This window comes from Chiloscyllium plagiosum, chromosome 19 (assembly GCF_004010195.1).
Source record: "Chiloscyllium plagiosum isolate BGI_BamShark_2017 chromosome 19, ASM401019v2, whole genome shotgun sequence".
In the NCBI taxonomy this organism is placed as follows: Eukaryota; Metazoa; Chordata; class Chondrichthyes; order Orectolobiformes; family Hemiscylliidae; genus Chiloscyllium; species Chiloscyllium plagiosum.
The window spans coordinates 19155864-19170411 of NC_057728.1; the positions used below are offsets into that span (position 1 = coordinate 19155864).

The following is a 14548-nucleotide window of genomic DNA, read 5'->3' on the forward strand; positions in this document are numbered from 1 at the left end:
ATAAACTTTTCACACCTGAAGTTCTCAAATAACCATCCTGTTACTGTATTGAAATGGAAATAAATTGTAGTTTATCTTGTGTGAACATGGTTTTCCAGCTTTGTTAGGCCTGGAATTAGTTTTCTAATGAAGACAATGTGTTTTTATATTCTTATTATAGCTATTTAATGAAACATAAACCAACAGTCCCTGTGTATGTTGTTTAAGAGCCTTGCCTGCACATTCACTTGTCCCAAGCCTACCAGGCCTCTGTGTACTATCAATTGTTTCTGCAATACCACACATCCTTGACCTGTTTTGATTTGGATTTGAAAATAAACATTTCTCTTCCTTCACTTTCCAAATGTACAAAATAATGGAACCTGTAACATCCATTCTATTAGGTTTAATCCAATTAAAGTGGTGAATTTCTTACAAACCCAACAACAGATGGAAAAACAGGAACCACGCATGAAACGAAGTAGTGTTATTTGACGTAAACAACAGACCATGAAGCATTGTGTTACAGACCAGATAACATTGCTGAAATATCATTTTGGGGTGACTATTTCTACAAAGGTGATGACAGCTTAAATTCTCCCAAGATTTTTATAGAGCAACTCCAGATTCAATATGAGAAAACCTTTGCATATTTTTCCAAAGGCACTCACCAAACAACCTCACAGTGATGACAGCGATGTATGCTCAACTTTTACATCAAATGAGAACACTGGTAAAAAAAACTGCCTTTTCTCAATATTCTTCACAGTTCTTTTCTCACCCTTATAAGCAGAAACATGCTAGGCTCTGACTGAATAAAGGAACTTGCATATGTACTGAACAGTATGTTCTATTCACAGTGGTGTTGTGTCTGCTTCATTTGATCTGGTTGACTTATTACATAAATGTTGTTTCTAATTTCCCTGGTCTGTTTGCAGTGCTGTGATCTGTTTTAAACAAAGTACATTGATATTATTGCTCTCCTTTCTGCTCAGTGGTAAATGTGCCAACAGTTTAGATGCTAACCCATATAGAACCACAGTACTCTGCCAAGTTTGATGATCTCATCTGGGCAGAAGAAGTATTTTTACATGTTTCCGTTTCCACGGGCTGAAGAAAGCAGAATCAGCTGTGGTCTGAATGTCAGTTTATTAGATTTTTTAGTAGATTCCCTACAGTGTGGAACAGGCCTTTCGGCCTAACCAGTCCACACCGACCCTCCAAAGAGTAACCCAACCAGATCCATTTCCCTCCAACTAATGCACTTAACACTACGGGCAATTTAGCATGGCCAATTCACCTGACCCGCGCATCTTTAGACTGTGTGAGGAAGCCGGAGGAAACCCACGCAGACACTGAGAACGTGCAAACTCCACACAGACAGTCACCCGAGGCTGGAATTGAACCTGGGACCCTGGTGCTGTGAGGCAGCAGTGCTAACCAAACAGAAAGCATCTGATTGCTGAGTAAATGCTATGGCTTAATTGCAAAGAGTGGTCACTTCTGCAGAGTTATGGAGCACTGATAGCACCAGTAAAATTCCAAGATGACGCAGTACTTTCAAGTAAAGAGGGAAGAGGTTTACAGAGGGAAAGGTATGAATAATACCAGCATGTGTTACCGGGATCAGGGCTGATTAGTTCTGCCTGTTTCCAATAAAGAATGATGGAGGATAAGAATGATGTATTATGTACTGTTTGCTTTTAATCACTTTATGTGACATTGATGCTTCTTTTGCAAATAAATGTTTCAATATTTATTTGCAGGGAGGGAGAAGAGTGGTGCATCATTTTCATCACATCTCTGACATCATAAGGAAAGATGTGTTTCAATGTGATCATGTATTTGATTTGATTTATTTATTGTCATGTGTATTTATTGCAAATATTGTAAAAAGTGTTGTTTAATGTCGCCACTTCCTGCCGCCAAACCAAAACACAAAACGTTGAGCCAGATGATAAAACAATAAAGTTCATCTAATAATCTTATCTCAATAAAGTCAAGTGGTCTTTGGAACAGCTCCTGTTTCTAGCTCAGGCTCGTCCCACCTCGATGTCTCCGGTCCCAGCTGTTAAAGCAATGGCACTGCTACAATGCTGCTTCACAGCTCCACCGCCACCGGAACAAAGTATCAAAATTCCCTGGCGCCATCTCATCTCTGCCAACACCACCCACCCGCCTGCCTACCTGCCATGGGTTCATGCTGGGCTAGCCTCGCAGATGTAGCTACAGAGTCCTGCATTGGCACGAAACTCACTGCTGTTGTCGCCTCTGCCATCAGGCACACGGGCCTAGCCATGGACCTGGAACCTGGGCTGACCCTCCGAGTCTTGACCCCAGGGAATGAAGCTTGGGACCAGCGAGAGCATTGGCTTGTAATTCGCATCCTTCCTGAACCAACTTTTTTCAGCCAAAGAGCTGCATTTACTCACTGGCAGCAGGGTCTGGGACCTCCTGCTTTTGGAATCCTTGCTGTCTGACCTTACTCCCCTTTCCAAAGGGGAAAATGCTGACCACCTTAGTCACATCTGGGACTTTGTTTGTGGCCTCAGCAGTGGTGATAGTGGGAGCCGTGGCATACAAGGCCTTGGGACTGTGCGAGCTTCCCACTTTCTCCTTCCTGTGTTTCCAGTTGGGATGGAGCACCCTCTGCATCAGTCTCTCTGATGACTGGAGGAACCTGCCTGGTCTCCACCTTGTGTTGCTGGATGTCCCCTCAGCCTCATTCAGAGAAGACAGCCAAGGCGAGGGCTCTCTCTTGCTTGCAAGAGGAATGGGATGGGGGTGGCAATTCTGGCAGTAAACCAGAGGGTGATTTGCAGGCAGGCTCTTCACTGTAGATGTGGTTCCCATTGATGCAGAGCCATGACCCAGAAAATGAGCCTTTCTTTCATGCAAGGCCTTTGATGTGGGTATGTTGGTCTGGCCAACCTCAACTCTAACATCCCTCTTGTGCATCATTTTCTTAGGTAAGGATGGATTGACATTTGTCTCAATAAGTAGGGAATGGAAGCTAGATATTGCTCCAGTGGTTTGGGGAGATGTTACTGTCACAGCCCTGGTGCCACTGCTGACATTTTCCAGGGATTTCATGCTTTGCTGGGAGCTGTAGGATTTTGTCAGCGATGTGTAGATTGGGCTTTGAGAAGAAACTCTTTTCTCAGCCTTGTTCTCCATCATCTCCTTCTCATCGAGCTCTCGGTTGCTGATGATCTGTCCCATGCTGCTCAGTGCAATGGCTGATGCTGACTCAGGCACCAGAGGGTTCTAATGTTTCTTCTTGCCTTTCACACTGTTCATCAGCTTGACCAGTGCCAAGTGGGGCTTCTTTCCTCTGAGGACAGGATGTACACGTTGGCAGTTATGCTGTTGTGCACATACTGTACGATCTCCTGAATCTTTCCTCGCTTCTTCTCTTTCAGCCCAGGCTTGTGCCACTCGGGTTCCCTGCTGCTCCTCTGCTTTAGGTTGCAGCCAGGGGCATAACGAGCTGCCCCAGGGACTTGTCTGTGCCTCACAGGGACCTGTGCATGATGGTAATGCCCAGCTCCTTGACTAGTTCATAGCCCCCAAATACGCCCTCCTGGGGCTGCAGGAGCTAGTCTGGGTGCACCTCAAAGATGCATTCCTCCTTCCCATCTGGATGGTAGCGAAGGCACCATTGCTGTTGTGTTTGCATTTCACTCTCAAGCCTCTGGCTCTCAGCAGTGTGAGCTGGACGTGGCTGGATGTCCAGTGCTGGTTCGGCAAGGCCAGGATGCCAGCCATCACACTGTCCAGTCTGGACCTCGGGCCAAATGTCTCTTACCCTGTCTTTCCCTTCCTCCGTCTGAATTAAGTTAAAAATCACACAACACCAGGTTATAGTCCAACAGGTTTAATTGGAAGCACACTAGCTTTCGGAGCGACGCTCCTTCATCAGGTGATTGTGGAGGGCTCGATCGTAACACAGAATTTATAGCAAAAATTTGCAGTGTGATGTAACTGAAATTATACATTGAAGAATTGATTGTCTGTTAAACCTTTCATCTGTTAGAATACAATGATAGTTTCACTTCTTTCATGTGTAAATCACAAAACCCTTTTATTTTAAGTTGCATTCTCGGGTTAGCTGTTAACAATGGTGATAGCTAGACAATGTGTTGAAGGTGTTAGCCCCCTGTGTTCTCGGTCTATGACCTGATGTTTAGATTGATTCTAATCTAAAAAGTGAAATAACAGAGTTTTACATAAATTCATGCAGCTTTTGCGCTCAGAGTTCTATATGAATCTATGTCGGTTGTGGAAGGATCCTTTGGGGCCCTGGACGGAGGTGAGGGGCGAAGATTTTACACCTCTTTCGGTGGCAAGGGAAGTTCCCAAGAGTGGAGGGTGGGTTTGTGGGGGCGTAGACCTAACGAGTGAATCGCGGAGAAAATAGTCTCTGTGCAATGCTGAAACGGGTGGGGAGGGAAATAAATCTCTGGTGGTAGGGTCTGACTGTATGTGGCGAAAATGGTATATGATGATGGATTGTACCCAGAGATTGTGGAATGGAAAGATAAGGACCAGGGAGTTCTATCCTTATTGTGGTTGGAGCTGTGGGGTTCAAGGGTGGAGGTACAAGAATTGGAGAAGATGCACTGGAGGGCATTGTTGACCACATGAGAAGGGGACATTGCCGTCGTTGAAGTAGAAGGCTAGCTGAGATGTTCTGGCATGGAATTGCTCTTCTTGGGAACAGAGGCGAAAGATTTGGTAGTAAGGGATAGTGTTTTTACGGGGTGGGGAGGGCAGTGGAAGGGGGTAAAGATCAGGTAGCTGTGGATGTCGGTGGGTTTGAACTAGATGTCAGTGTTGAGTCAGTTGCCGGAAATAGAGATGGAGGGGTCCTGGAAGGGGAGATTCATGTCGAACTCTGAGCTCAAAAACTGCATGAATTTATGTAAAACTCTGTTCTCTCACTTTTTTGATTGGAATCAATCTAAACATCAGGTCATAGACAGAGAACACAGGGGGCTAACACCTTCAACATATTGTCTAGCTATCACCATTGTTAACAGCTAACCCGAGAATGCAACTTAAAAAAAAGGGTTTTGTGATTTACACATGAAAGAAGTGAAACTATCATTGTATTCTAACAGATGAAAGGTTTAACAGACAATCAATTCTTCAATGTATAATTTCAGTTACATCACACTGCAAATTTTTGCGATAAATTCTGTGTTACGATCGAGCCCTCCACAATCACCTGATGAAGGAGCGTCGCTCTGAAAGCTAGTGTGCTTCCAATTAAACCTGTTGGACTATAACCTGGTGTTGTGTGATTTTTAACTTTGTACACCCCAGTCCAACACCGGCATCTCCGAATCCGTCTGAGTTGCTTGTTTGTTTGTACCACTCTGAAGGAAAAGTGTTAATTGGCTGGCCTGCAAGAAGGAATAAATGCAGGGTAATTAAGATGAACAAAAAAATGTTAAAAGGATAATCTAGAGGAATATTTTGTGTTTCGTACATTGTGAGTATTGCTATGTAGTCACATAAATACATTTTACTGGTTAGCCATCCTGAACAACTCCCCCTCCCCATAACTGTGTCAATCAAGTCTGCCCACCCCTTGAGTGGGATGTGTGGAGCCCACATATACTGCTCCATAAAAACATGTCTAATTACTATTTACTAAACTTGAAGTTATCTTTTTTAGGTACCTCAGACAAGTTTTGAGAATCATAATTTATAATCAAAATTATGTGTAAAGCCAGCTTTTAAAGAGCTGCATTTTAAAGCAGAGTACTTATTAAATGCCTCCTTCCACCATTTCACTAAAATAGTGTCCACTGAATTATGAGTTCTGATCAAACAAAAGAGCTTAGAGAAGAGAGCACCAGTAGTTACTGAAGGTTCTGTTCCCCCTTAAGTAATTTGAAGAGCATTTTGTTCAAACATATCAGTAGAATGATTACTGCAATGTAGATATTGAGATTTATTTACTACAAGAGTAGCCTTGTTACTTTATTAGTGCTCTGCTGATGATAAACTGAAATTTTGTTTTGCTAAGGAACTGTTTGTTCTTGCCATTGAACAATTCAGTCTTAATAAACTTGTATTTAAATGAACAGTTGGGAATATGAATAATTGCAGTGTCCCTCAAGTTAGCCTTTGAACCTCTGCCAGTGAACTAGTTTTATTTTAACTATTTCCCTTCAGTTCAAGGAAGGAAACCTAACTGCTGTCATTGAAAAAGAGGAAACCAGCTCCTTCAATTGGGAGTGACCCGTTGATACATTTGCTTGTACGTGGTGCTGTTGCCAGCTTGTCAATACAGTCTTGAAGATGATTTAGCAACACACCAATGGGCTAATCCAGACTTCAGTAAGAGAGACTGGCAGCCCAACCTATAGCTCAGCAAACATACATTGTCCAAGTAATTCTGGAAAGGATGAAGACCTTCTGTTGAAGACTGTCAGACCGTCTTTTGGTTTGCATCGAATCTGATCTAAACTCTCTGCTTTATTTCAAAATTCATTACTACAGTAAAATTTGTCCAGAATCTGAATTGGTACAAGTCAGGCTACTTTAACATTTGTTTGGATTTAAATGTTGCAGCCCCTTTAAAAAAAAATGAAATCAAGCGTTGTTGGAGCTTGCAGATTGTATCTTTGACGTGGTGATTCCATCTTGGTTGGCTGACTTGAATTTGTGCTAAAGCATTGACAGCTGAAATATAGATCATTCCCGGAAAGGCAGGTTATAGTTTCTGCCTTGCCATCATTCTAATATTGGCTACACATGTAATGCTTTAATGATCTGCTGCTGTCCAGACTTGAAAACTATCTCATATTCCACACCCTCCCAGACGAATTATGGTGATGTGTCAACCTTCCTGAAAGTCTAATATAGAACCAGCTTTCCAATCATCTATTATTGGAATGCATGCTGGTGCTTAGCAAGGCTATTATGAGCAAATGTTCCACACTTTAATAGATTACTGGTGGATGCAGATCCTATACTGTGAACTCTTTCACTTTGTATCTGGAGCATTTTAAATGTAGGCTTGGAATTATCTTCACATTGAGGAAATCCTCCCTTGTGTTGTGTGACAGTACACCATACTAAATGGGATGGATTTAGAATGGATTTAGCAGCTCAGAACTGGGCATCTATAAGGCACTGTTGGTCATCAGGAGCAGCTAAATTATATTCAATCACAATCTGTAAATTCATGGCCCAGCATAGCCCCCATTACCATCAGATTGGGGAATCACCCTGGTTCAATGAAGAGAGCAGAAGGGCAGGCCAGGAGCAGCACCAGGCATACTTAAAAAAAAGATGAAACTACAACATATGACTTTTTGTATGCCAAATGGTGAAAGCAGCACGTGATAGGTAGAGCTGACGGATTGGATCTAAGCTCTGCAGATTTGCCACATTGAGTTATGAATGATAGTGTACAATTTGGTAACCAACTAAAAACTCCACAAATGTTCCCACCCTCAGTGCTGAAGGAGCCTTGTACGTCAGTGCAAAAGACAAGGCTGAAATATTTTTAACAATCTTCAGCCAGAAGTGCCAAGTTGATGATCCTTCCCTGCCTCCTCCTGACATTTCCAGCATCACAGATCACAGCCATTTGCCAATTTGATCCACTCTACGTAATGACATGAAGACTCTGGATCCCACAGAGGCTATGGACCCTGATAAGATTCTGAAATAATACTGAAAACGTGCTCCAGAATTAAACACACCCCAGCTGAGCTGCTTCAGTATAGATGGAATATTGGCATTCACGTCTGGAAAGTTGCCTACAAGAGGCAGGACAATTCCAATCTGACTAAACATTGTCTTATCAATTATCAACAAAGTAATGGAGGGGGTCATTAACAGTGCTGACAAGTGCTACTTGAGCAACAATAACCTGCTAAATAGTGCTTAATTTAGATTCTGCCTAGATTATTCAGCTTCGAACGTCATTACTTTAGTAATGCCTTAGTCCAAATATGGACAAAAGAGCTGAACTTCACAGAAGAAGTAAGAGTGACTGCTTTTGTCATCAAGGCAACATTTGACAGAGTATGCACAAGAAACCCAAACAAAACTGAAGTCAATAGGAACTAAGGGGAAAACTCTATACTAGTTGGAGTTGTACTCATTACAAAGGAAGATGGTTTGGTTGTTAGAGGTCAATCATAGTCGAAGAGTGTTGTGCTGGTCAGGCAGCATCCAAGGAGCAGGAGAATTGACGTTTCGGGCATAAGCTCTTCATCAGGAAGGGCTGCCTGACTGGCTGTGCTTTCCCAGCACAACGCTCTTTGACTCTGATCTCCAGCATCTGCCGCCCTCACTTTCTCTTGGAGGTTAATCACCCCAGTACCAGAGCAAGAGCTCCTCAGGATTGTGGCCTCAGACCAAACATTTTCAGCTAGTCCATCAATTACCTTCCCTCTTTCATAAGGTCAGAAGTGGAGATGTTTGTTGATGATTATGTAATGTTGAGCACCATTGGCAACTCCTCAGATACTGAAGCAGTCCGGGTTCAAATGCAGCAAGTCCTGTACAAGTCCAAGTCCAAGCTTGGCCTGACAAGGGGCAAGTAACATTTAGGCCACACAAATGACCATCTCTGACAAGAAAGAATCTAGTCATCTCCCCTTGATATTCAATGGTATTACTATCATTGAATTCTCCATAATGGACATTGTGGGGTTACCATTAACCAGAAACTGAACTGAAGCACAGGTACCAGTGTGTACCATCTACAAAATGTACTGCAGCAATCCAATAAGGCTTCTTGGGCAGACCTCTACCACCTAGAAGGGCAAAGGTAGCACATCTAGGGAAACACCACTTCCTGCAAGTTCCTCTCTAAGTCAAAAGCATCCTGACTAGGAACTATCATGATTCCTTTACAGTTGCTCTGTCAACATCCCGGTCCCTCCTCCTCAATAGCACAGTGGGTGTGCCTACTCCTTATGATCCTGTAGCAATCCACAAAGGCTGCTCACCTGCAACTTCTCAAAGGGAACTAGGGATGAGCAATTAATGCCCACATCCCATGAACAAATTAAAAAGAAAGGGAATGACCTCATCATAGGAAGACAAAATCAAATGTAACTGTGTTATACGTGCCAGGATTTTCTCAGATTCCCCTCTTTTACCACCAATTCAAGATGCAAAATGGGAAAATAATACAAAGGGAACCTGACTGCTGTTCACATTAAAGGCAGTTTCACTTTACTGCAATAATGAATTACTTTGTAATTGTGATGGTTACAGTGTGATTTCAAAGAATCTGAGATTGTCTTAGTCACACATCTCAGGTGCACTGTTGGATATTTATATTATGGAATTCTTTCTCAAAAGGTCCCAACTTTTTAAAGGTGATTTGTGATCATTTTATGTATATTCTGCATTATGTACTCTCCAGTTATCTGATTTCAGACTGTTCCATGAAGCTTAATAGGTTAAAACCTTGCATGAGATGTTATCTTATTGCCTAGCCCTGTAGCACCAGTCTCCTGACTTTAATCATCTTCTGTCTAAGCGTAATTGGGTACATGTTAGTTGTGTTGTACATATCTTTATTTCAATGTATAATGTAAGTGATCTTAATTATCTACAATGGCCATGAAGAAGAGCAGTCTTCTCTACAATGGATAATCAAAATCCCAAAATATTTAGAAGTGTGGAAAAACATTGGTAAAACTACCTTACCCCTCATACTGTCTCATATCATTGTGTCAGTAATGATTCATATCATAATGACTATCATTCTGTACCACTCCTATTAAAATTTCTAACATACATCAATAAAATGTTCTTTTCTCCTTTCCTGAAAAATGACATACACTATCATTGTGGTTATGGACAGCATTTTAGTACTTAGTCTCATTGATTATATTTCTTCATTTGTGAATCTAGGTGTGAGTGATAATATATTGGTCAACACTTTGCTGTCTAATTTGTCATCTAAGGGGTACTAATTCTCCATTGGAACAAAAGTTGGCAAGTATTACCAGCGCTCAGAACTGGTTGACAAACTGCACACAGCTAATTAGGAACACAGAATTTATTTTAAAATGGCCATGCTTTTTATTGCAGTTGAAATATCAGAGTCCCAATCATTCATCACTCACAACAAACAAAGCACTGACAGCGTTGGATTTTCAAAAGGGATCAGCCAACACCTACTGCTTAACTGCTGGGCCTGAAGATGGAACTTGAGTGGAGAAGTTTACAGTTTCAAAGCTTCAATGTCTTTGTTGCAGGTTCTTGTAAAATATCTTTGCACATTTCTTCACTGAGAACATAATGGGTCAAATGGTGATGGGATTATCTCAGTTTATACAGAGCAATTTTATAATCGTTGATTCTGTGTTCGACCAGGCTTCAATCTGGTGGGACAGCAATAGCTTTCATTTTCAGGCTGGTTATAAACCTTTTTCAAACCAATGTTAAGAAAAGAAAGTTTCACATTGCATCTGCAATCACCATCGTTCAGTGGTGCTTAGAAACATAATCCTGTGCTACATGTCAGATTTCACTATAACTCTAATACCATAACAATATAAGTTGATGGTTGACAATTTTGTTTTTCATTTTAATTGGCTCTCTGAGTTGATCTAAGATCTGACCAGAATGTTAGCATAAACAATCCTGGTTTCACAGTATTTCTGCCAGGCAATGGGTTAGAAATATGGCATATTTGAATGGACTAAACTGTGCAGTTGAAGGAAATTTGGGAAACTCCTCACTAAATTTCTCATTTGTATCTTATAATTTACTAACCTTTTTTACTGTGTCATCTCTCTGTATATTTGTCTAATTTGTCAGTTTTTTATAGATTGTCAGCAGTCTGCTGCCTCCATATCGCCACACTACTCACAACTAGAGAGAGGATGTGACTCAGAGACTGAAAGGTAAACATTAGTTGCCTCTGAACCAGTCCAAAGCATGCATTATCCATGAAATGCACATCGTCAGTATCCCATCTTATTTTTGCTGCATTGTGACAATCTGTTTTCTCCTCCCCTCACTGCATGTTGGGATTCACTCCTGAAAGTGGTTTGTTACTTAGAATCATAGTGTAGCTTCAGATCCTCACAGTCCTGACGTAATATTTTTATCATAGTAGCTGAAATAATATATTTGTTTTGTGCATTCTCAGTACTTTTGGACCATGTCTATCAAGCAGGTTCTTTGCATATACCTGTCTGTTTATGTCTTTCATCAAAGATATAGTGTGAAGAAATGTTGTATCAGGGTTAATATTGTGACTATGAATATCTGGTTTCATCGTCAATGTTACTGTTTACGCAAACATTGAAATGTGTCATGCAATGCCGTATTGAACAGCTGAGAATCACCACCTTCTGACTTACTAAACATGTTGGTAAGATTATGTTGAGAATAAAGTATCTATTCCATGCCATTCCTATTATTGACAACCTTTGTATCATTAACCTAGAGACCATTGCCCCATCCTTTGTTATGGTTACTGATAGGCAGTTAAAATGTTTCTTTAGTAAATTGAGGAGGAATAATGGGCTTTATTTTTCTTTCATAAAGTCAAGAACATCTAGCATGTGTATTTTTATTTTAGTATATGAGCAGATTGTTCTTGGCAAGTCAGATGTAACAGGAGTGTTTATTCTATTTAATTTATAATATGTCATCATTGAGTTACAGTGATTGAATGGGTCAGATTGCATTTTCTTTCATGTTCTCATGAAATCTTTAGAGAGGTTTTAGCAATCAAAGGCAGTAATCTTATTTGAAAATCTGCTGCCTTTTTTGAGTTTTATTTTTTACCTTTCAAAGTCCAAAATACGCATCAAGGTGATGGAAAGATGTATTAGTTTGGAGGTAGGCATTTGGTTTAATAGTTGGGGAAGTCATATATTGAAGTAGCATTGGAGATGTCTGGGGGTGTAATCACTGAGGCAAATGCTGCTGCTGGGCTGAGGTTTAGCATTTTTTGATAGACTTGAAGTTGTTTCAGCATGGGGAGATTAAGCGATATGTGGTATAGCATGGCTGAGGAAGTAGCTCTCAGGCTGTGTAACACTGTGATTGGGGTTTCAGGGATTTGTACTGCATAGCTACAGGAAATGTGATGGATAAAGCTCTATCCTACTGTTTCCCTAAATGAGAGTGAAAGAATCAAAAGTCACACCCATTGCTATACATCCTCAGAGCCTACGTGTAAATTGATGATCGGTATTAGAGAACTTGCATACTGCTGAGAAAAGAGACAACTTGCTGAAGCTTTTCATTTTATGCTCATCAGGACAAATGCAAGAATGCCAAAATTCAAAGCGAGCAACAATTTTTACTGCATAAGAAAAGGATGCTGATTGGTTAGCAAGTTCATTCTGATTGGTGAAGACATTGTCATGGAGAATGCACCAGGGAACTATTGCCTGCCAAGCATTTGTTTAAGTCAGAAAGAATTGTTTAAGCACCTTCCTGCTGTAGGACAGGTCCCTGTGTATGACTATACGTAAATGAATACAGTTTATTGTTTCATGCACTCTTGGAAAAAAATCAATGGATAATTTAGGTTTTTAGCTTAATTGTAAGTTGAATTATGTTGTCGGTATTCTGAATTTGGCCTTTGTTAGACTTCTTTATCAGCGATGCAAATATTCTCCTGTAGCACAGAACTTCAGCATGTCTGAAAAAAAAAGAGACATGCTGTAAACCTTCTTGTGTTGCACTCATCAGGACAGATGCAAGAAAGCCAAATTTTTAATTAAGGAACAAGTTATTCTGGAAAAAGAAGAGTTCTGATTGTTTGGCAAATTGCTCTCATTGGTCAATGCACTGGGGAACCCTTGTCCCTGATGGATTTTTTTCATTCTGGTTTGGGTGTGCACTACGGTTCAGCTGCTTACGGCCAGGTTAGAGATGCTAGGTCTATGCTTTATCTATCCCATTTATATCATACTAGTGCCACATGCCACAAAGAAAATTCAAAGTGTGAAGATATAGCTTGATGTTTGCAAGGTCTGTGAGGTAGAAGACCCTTCTTACACTGTCATCGAGACAATTGCAGCAGGTAGATTAGTGGGGTGTAGGTGGAGTAGATTGGTCATTTTGGTTCTCTGATCACCTCCTATAAGCCTTGACTCTTCTGGATTTGGATGTCCTGGAATTTGGATGTTCTGGAATTCTAGGCTTGTACAGAACTAGATTCTTGACAATATGGGTCAGATCCTGGGTTTAGCAACACTATGTCTAGCCCAGGATTTAGTCTGAAGAGAGATAGATCCTGCGTTTTTGGAAATGCTGTTGTTTAGCAGAGCTGGTAGCTTCCTTGGACATGACTGTAATGAGCAGTGACGATTATTAGCATGATATGGCATTACATGAGGTTCAACATCACCAAATAACAGAGATTAGCAAACCTTGGAAGAAATTTCTCACAAACATTCTGTAATTTTCAAATATATAGGGATGCCACATAAGGTTATCTTGGTGCAGGTGCCAAATCTGAAAATTTAAGCTAGTCATTTAAATTGGTATACCACCTGCAGGGCTACATCAGATCAACTAATAATGAAAGGAGTGGTAAACAAATGTAATCACTTGAAGACAGGAAGCACACACAGATGTAAGTTTTTTTTTAAAGTAAGGAATAAATGGACTAATATACAGGAAATAAAAATAGCAATGTTTTCACCCCCCAAAAATTGAGTATGTCCTGATCTTGTGATGAATACTATAGAGTAATAACTATTCTGGAAAATTGCTTTATTCTGTTGTGTGGAAGGATGTAATCTTGTATATAATTCATCAAGAGTTAAGTGAATGATACAAACTGGGTCATGTTTTAGAGATGGGATACACTGAGTGAATTAATATGTAATTGTTGGTTTTCTGGTATTTTTGAGAAAAAGGTGTTAATTGTAGGTTCTGGGCGGCACGGTGGCACAGTGGTTAGCACTGCTGCCTCATAGCGCCAGAGACCTGGGTTCAATTCCCCCCTCAGGCAGCTGACTGTGTGGAGTTTGCACATTTTCCCCGTGTCTGCGTGGGTTTCCTCCGGGTGCTCCGGTTTCCTCCCGCAGTCCAAAAATGTGCAAGTTAGGTGAATTGGCCAGGATAAATTGTCTGTAGTGTTAGGTGAAGGGGTAAATGTAGGGGAATGGGTTCTGGGTGGGTTGCACTTCGGTGGGTCAGTGTGGACTTGTTGGGCTGAAGGGCCTGTTTCCACACTGTAAGTAATCCAATTTTAATTCATAAATTGAAATGGCCATTAGAAATCTTTGTGTGTACAAACCCTATTACTGTATCTCCCTTCAAGTTTCACAGATCAATGTTGTTTCTGTTTATAGAGCCCAAATAAGAGAACTAACCCCTCATTTTTCTATTTTAATCACATTCAATCATATTTTAATGACTTAAAAATGTCATCTTCAGTCCTCCAACTCAGATGTTGCACTCACCGGGGCATGGGTTCTATAGGCTCAGTTCTTGTTATTAATTGATCTGAATGCAAGTCCCACGCAGGTCTATTTGGAACATTACAGAAATTGAGGTTGAACGCTATGCCCAAGATCCCCAAAACGTTCTTTGAAAAATGACACTG

The 14548-nt window shown here is 40.9% G+C and overlaps 1 protein-coding gene across 4 annotated transcripts in view; it reads left to right on the forward strand.

Annotated features, from left to right (window-relative positions):
• The window catches only part of bicd1a (bicaudal D homolog 1a), a 277734-nt gene that overhangs the window by 251550 nt on the left and 11636 nt on the right, over nucleotides 1-14548 (forward strand). For 2 of the 4 annotated variants that reach the window (XM_043709237.1, XM_043709235.1), the window contains exon 8: nucleotides 10789-10874. In XM_043709237.1, coding sequence (XP_043565172.1) covers nucleotides 10789-10874 — 86 coding nt within the window. The remainder of the gene's footprint in view (nucleotides 1-10788; nucleotides 10875-14548) is intronic. The other 2 variants (XM_043709238.1, XM_043709239.1) reach the window with 1 other exon arrangement.